General features: G+C 36.2%; 1 protein-coding gene across 3 annotated transcripts in view; it reads right to left on the bottom strand.

Annotated features, from left to right (window-relative positions):
* Positions 1-653: 653 nt before the first annotated feature.
* The window catches only part of LOC117298318, a 106060-nt gene continuing 100620 nt past the window's right edge, over positions 654-6093 (bottom strand). For all 3 annotated transcript variants that reach the window (XM_033781496.1, XM_033781498.1, XM_033781497.1), the window contains 6 exons: positions 5305-5550; positions 4300-4471; positions 3157-3379; positions 2064-2159; positions 1242-1722; positions 654-1082 (listed from right to left, as the gene is read on the bottom strand). In XM_033781496.1, the coding sequence (XP_033637387.1) occupies positions 1011-1082; positions 1242-1722; positions 2064-2159; positions 3157-3379; positions 4300-4471; positions 5305-5550 (1290 nt within the window). In that variant the 3' untranslated portion in view covers positions 654-1010. The remainder of the gene's footprint in view (positions 1083-1241; positions 1723-2063; positions 2160-3156; positions 3380-4299; positions 4472-5304; positions 5551-6093) is intronic.

Below are 6093 nucleotides of genomic sequence, written 5' to 3'. Positions count from 1 at the left end.
CCATGCATCATAGTTAAACCTTCTCGTAAAAACGCATTAAAATCGCATCTTCCAACAACCTTTACATCTAAAAGTGACTCTTTTTCGTTCCCCGATATCATGTTCGAACTGAGAGGGTAAAGTTCAACTATTGGTGAAGTATAACGTAAAATAAAACTGTTTGGTTCTTCATTCTTTATTTGTACACATTAATAATAATAAAAAGCTAAACAAACTTTTATATTTTGAACTGCAAACTTATGTCTAACGTGAGTTTGATCCTTTTAATTAAAAATAATAAGCCTATTCGTAGCCAATTACACACAAAGTGTGTATGACATTCTGCGTAATAGAGTAAAGATCTGCGTACAATGTTCTAAATTGTACGTAGTATCGCAAGAGAATGTACATTATTTAGAGTTGCAAAAAATGCGTTATATTTCTAATTCAACACCATCTGCAACACACGAACGTACCCCCAATTTCGAAATACATCATACGGTGCACAATTAATTCTAATTAATTGGAAGACACAAACATTCCACTAACAATCAACACTAAAATCAGCTACCATTTCCACTTGTGCAATATTTGTGCTATTAATTTACAAAATGGGAAAGCCCTATTCCTTATAAGTTCACCAAAAGAACCTAATAATATTTTGATCTAACACCCAATTATTAAAATACAAAGCTTGTTTTATTTTACAAAAAATATTGATAGGAAACTAGCAATCCATCTTTTTCGTGGTATTAAGTTTAAAATGTCAAAATTTTAACACCAAAATAACGTTTGTTACAAATTTGTTTAAATTTATTGTGATAATCAATTTATTTTGTTTATGCATCTGAACGTACTCATCCCAAAGGCACTCCAAATTGGACCCAATTGTTGCTATTTTTGTTTACTGTTTTTATTTAAGGCTCACACTATAACAAATATCTTGTTGTGTTTTACTTCAATGATTTAATATGTGTGAACAATATCCTGACGTTGACCTATGACCATGAGTTATCTTAAGATGAACCATTCTACAGCTTCGTTTCTTCAAGGATTTCAGGAGTCAGCTCATCGTGTTGAGTGCTGACCAGATATCCAGAAAGCTGCGAAAAAAAAAATGGAATAACAGTAACAAAATTGGAGTATGAACGTATAAGCACAAACCTCCTTTTATATTTATACTTGTCATGAAAAAGGTCTTAAGAATTTGTGTTTTGTTTTATTGAGGATAATGCTAAAGAAACAACTTCCACTTTTTATACCTGAATCGGAGTCTGAGCCGTCTCCTCGTCTGATGAACTTGGACCATCTGTCGAGAACCTGGACCACTCCGCCGTGTCATTGACCTCAAGAATTTCTTTCAGTCTTGCAGAGCTTACTGGAGCATTATTCATCTCACTGTTCGTCTGGACAATGGCTCGATCTCCAGGACTCATGTCACCTTTTGGAACCGTGGTCTCAACCCCTTTCCCAGCTTCGATGGGGCTCTCTGACGAAAGTCCTGCAGTGGACATGGCGTGAGGTTCTTCGGAAATTGAAATATCATTTACGGGGACTTCCTCAGCAACCAAGAGTGTATCTTGTTCTGTTTCTGACTGGGTGGTGCTTGTTAAAACGGCCGAAGGAACAGACGATGGCCTTTCTTGGAAATCATCAGCAGAATCAAGTTTTCGGAATGTGTAACATTCCGCCCGTATCCGTGCAACTTGCTCTGCATTATCTGTGTAGGGATTCATGTCGTATCTAAAGCACAAATAAAACAAATAAAATCGCTTTCAAAATGTTGTTGACATAAGTCAATGGGAGACTTTGGAACGCTAGGTGGCAGCAGACTTACCAGGTAAATTTCCACTGTTTACGTAGTTCTGAGCACGCGCAGATTACTGAGAACAATGTAATATTAATACCTGGTTAGTCTGCTGCCACCAAGCGTCCCAAAAGTATCCAACTTAGAAACTTAATACAAATATTTTAAAGATGTTTAAAACGGTTTCTGGTTTTGTAGTTAGTCAACTAAATGTGTACACTTTCAAAACGTTTACTTGTATTGAATACTGTTTCGGGAGTATGATGATTTCACTTACGTTTTAACATAGCGCTTCTTGTACAAGACGAAAATAACCAGAGCAACCAGAAACAATCCAAACACAGTGCAGGTAACGCCAATCACAATCTTGACTCTAAAACAGTATTTAAAAAAGGTAAAGTTACGTTCGTACTAACAGTTTAGGTCAATTAAAAACACTGGACACCTTTGGTAAATTATTGTCAAAGACCAGTCTCCTCACTTGGTGTTTCTCAACATATTGCTGTGAAAATTTGAACTCAATACTGGTCGTCGAAGTTGCGAGATAATAATGGAAGAAAAACCACCCTTTTCACACAAAGTTGTGTGCTTTCAGATGCTTGATTTCAGGACCTCTAAATCTAATTCTAAGGTCTCGAAATCAAGTAATATGTTAGAGGAAAATTACTTCTTTCTAAAAAAACTTCGTTACTTCAGAGGGAGCCGTTTCTCACAATGTTTTATACTATCAACAGCTCTCCATTGCTTGTTACCAAGTAATTTTTTATGCTTACAATTATTTTGAGTAATTACCAATAGTGTCACTGCCTTTAAAGTTGATTTTAGTTGATTTGATGAAGGAATTTGAAAAGCGTAAACAAAAGATATTTTTTTAGTAAAGTATTTTCTTTGTTCAACCCTAATTGAAATTTACCCAGTTGCATTCGCTTGTGGTTTGTTGCTTGATATATAGTTTTTCTTTTACTTGTCAATGTTACCATAATAATGGTGAGACAAACAATCAAGCAAAATGAGTCAGGTTTACTTCAGAATCAGTAAAAGCAATTCAAATATGATACACAATTAATAAACAATGTTTAAAGCTTCTGCATGAATAGGTTTGCCGTACAGCGGTTATCGTTTTGTATTCATGTTGTGGCAAGTTGTTTGATTAGAAAGGTTTATTGTGTGTCCTTTAAATTATATAGGACAGTATATTCTTAACTTTCTTCATTCTTTACTAAGTTTAGGATTACAAAAACTGCATGGCTTGCTTTGTCAGAGATATCCGTGTAAAATATTCTTATTGTTTTGATTCTCTACACCGATAGTTTGTCCATTTTAATTAAATCATAAACTGAACAAAGAAGTATCTATAGATAAACTCTGACCTCGAGTCATTCTCCGCACACATTGGGTCGAATAGTGGGCATGCACATTCAAATCCATTGAAGAGATCGTAGCAGACAAATGGGAATTCACATGGTGCAGATGTGCATTCGTCATAGTCAATTTCACAGAAGTCACCAACCCATCCCGATTCACAGATGCAGAAATAAGAATCAAAACTAGAACTGCGATCTGGGGAAGTGCAGTCTGGATCATCAGCAGGTCCTGAGGGAGTAGAGATTAGAATGTCTTCAAACCTGTCCAAATTCTCTCTTGATCTTCATTTGATGTGATTATTATTAGTTATTGTTTACGCAAGTAGCCAAACAGGTGTGGCCTACAATAAACTATCTTTTTAATGGGCCTTTGCCACCTACTCCTGGGGCTGAAACATGGTTACCCCTTCACACAGTCCATACGGATGTAGGCTTGGGTATCATCCATCAGGAATAGATTGCCAGCTATTGTCCGTTTTTTTAAAAGGAGATCTCGAAAGCAAGAAGCCTTGGATGTACTCATCAGCATCATAAAAACAAAAAGAAACCCTTTTGTTAAACACGGTTATCATAATTGAATTCGAAGGTTAGGTGAGAGAAGACGCTCTGAGGCTATTTGGATGATTGCTGATTCTTCGTGTCCAAAACTCCCCGATATTAAGAATTCTTCTGTCTGCAATGTCTCATCTTCCACGCCCCAATTTTTGAATTAATAAAAACCTTTAACCCTTGAAAAGTTGATGTGTTTTGCAACAACTATAACAGCTTTGAAGACCTGTCGAAAGTAATCAACCATGGACAATCTCAACATCATAAGATTAAAATGTAGTAACCCCTTTCCCGACACATTATTTATTATAACTATTCAAAGGGTAGTTTCGTTAGGGGAAATAAATTACTAGGTGTCGCATCATGTATGTCTGCTAAAAGTTGGCGTCTTAAACTCAGCAGTTACAAAGAACAACCTCTGTGTATTCATTGCCTCAAAAATGTGGACACTTATCTTAATCTGTTGTAAACCCATTTACTAATAAACATGTGTGTATTTTATTGAATCTATCTCGAAAGCTACAAGCTGCACTGAGACTGAAATTTAGTTGTACCATCCCTTTAATGTTAAGCATCGTTCTTTGAAATGTATGTACATACCTCCGCAAACTCCCCCATTGATGCAAGGATTTATCAAGACTGCAATCTCTATCGTCAGTAGTTGAGACACCGCGCCTGATTTATCCTCACTCAAGACTAGGACAATATCCTTTCCATGGAAGTTGTGATTAGGGGCGTAGCTAAACGTAGATGATACCCAACTCATCTTCTCCTGAAATACAAACCAAAACAAGACTTCTTTAAGGCACTCTCAAAAACATGGAATCCTAACTCAATGATCTGATTGAAGCCTTCTCAACTCAAAGATGTCTCCACACCATAGATTTATTCTCAAAATGGTTATTATGGAGTCGTAGTTATACTAGTGCATGATGTAGGATATAGTCAGTTTACCAGTAAGCGCATTAATCAGGAATTGAACAAAATACCCAGCTGAATTTAAAAAGATTCGGTATCATTATGTTGTCACTTTCTATTAACGAAGTTAGTTGAAATAGCTTTTTAGTTGAAATATGGCAAGTTGTTTTAAAGGCAGTGGACACTATTGGTAATTACTCAAAATAATTATTGCATAAAATCTCACTTGGTAACGAGTAATGAGGAGAGGTTGATAGTACAAAACATGGTGAGAAACAGCTCCTTGTGAAGTGACGTAGTTTTCGAGAATGAAGTAATTTTCCACGAATTTTATTTTCGAGATCTCAGAAATAGCCTATAGATTTTGAGGTCTCGAAATCAAGCATCTGAAAGCACACAACTTCTTTTGACAAGGGTGTCTTTTTTTCATAGTTATCTCGCAACTTCGACGACCAATTAAGCTCAACTTTTTACAGGTTTGTTAATTTATGCATATGTTGAGATACACCAAGTGAGAAGACTGGTCTTTGACAATTACCAAAGGTGTCCAGTGTCTTTAATCCATTCTCTGAAAAATTTGTCTGTCACTCTGTGCACAAAATCTCCTTATGAGTCTTACGTTCGTTGTGTTGGTTGTATTGCTATTTATTTGAAGATTTAATTTGAGAGAACAACTAAAATCCTCACCGGTTCTTGAGGTGTCTCCAACCCACACGGAAGTACATTCTCTTGACTTGTGATATTACGAGAAAGTTGACTACAGTTCTGCCTCAGCGGGATTGATCTAACCTCATCTCTCATGGTAAGGACACCATAGGTTGGTGGTTGAATAAGAAGCGTCAAGTTATCATTGATGTCAACGTCATAGGCACCAATCATGACCACCAGGTCTTTGTAGGCAATGTTGGCTCCTGTGTTCTGCTCGACTATTAGCTGTCGTTGAAAGGTATAATTATTTAAAAGAGTGTAGATGATTAGTAGAATAACAAAGTTTTCATTCAAATTCCAATTGTATACATTTTGGTAAAAGTACCGTTCATCCTGAAAAGTTTTACTGCATGTAGTTTAAAGACACTGGACACTATTGGTAATTGCCGAAGACCAGTCTGCTCACTTGGTGTATCTCAACATATGCATAAAATAACAAACCTGTGAAAATTTGAACTCAACTGGTCGTCGAAGTTGCGAGATAATAACGAAAGAAAAAACACCCTTGTCACACGAAGTTGTGTGCTTTTAGATGGTTGATTTCGAGACCTCAAAAACTAATTCCGAGGTCTCGAAATCAAATTCTTGGAAAATTACTTCATTCCCGAAAACTACGTTACTTCAGAGAGAGCCGTTTCTCACAATGTTGTTTACTATCAACCTCTCCCCATTACTCGTTACAAGGTTTTCAATAATTATTTTGGGTAATTACCAATAGTGTCTAGTGCTTTTAAAAGCTCAACTTTACAATAACTACATGTATTCTGA

The sequence above is a fragment of the Asterias rubens genome, chromosome 13, assembly GCF_902459465.1.
Source record: "Asterias rubens chromosome 13, eAstRub1.3, whole genome shotgun sequence".
In the NCBI taxonomy this organism is placed as follows: domain Eukaryota; kingdom Metazoa; phylum Echinodermata; class Asteroidea; order Forcipulatida; family Asteriidae; genus Asterias; species Asterias rubens.
This window is presented reverse-complemented; position numbering and strand designations above follow the sequence as displayed.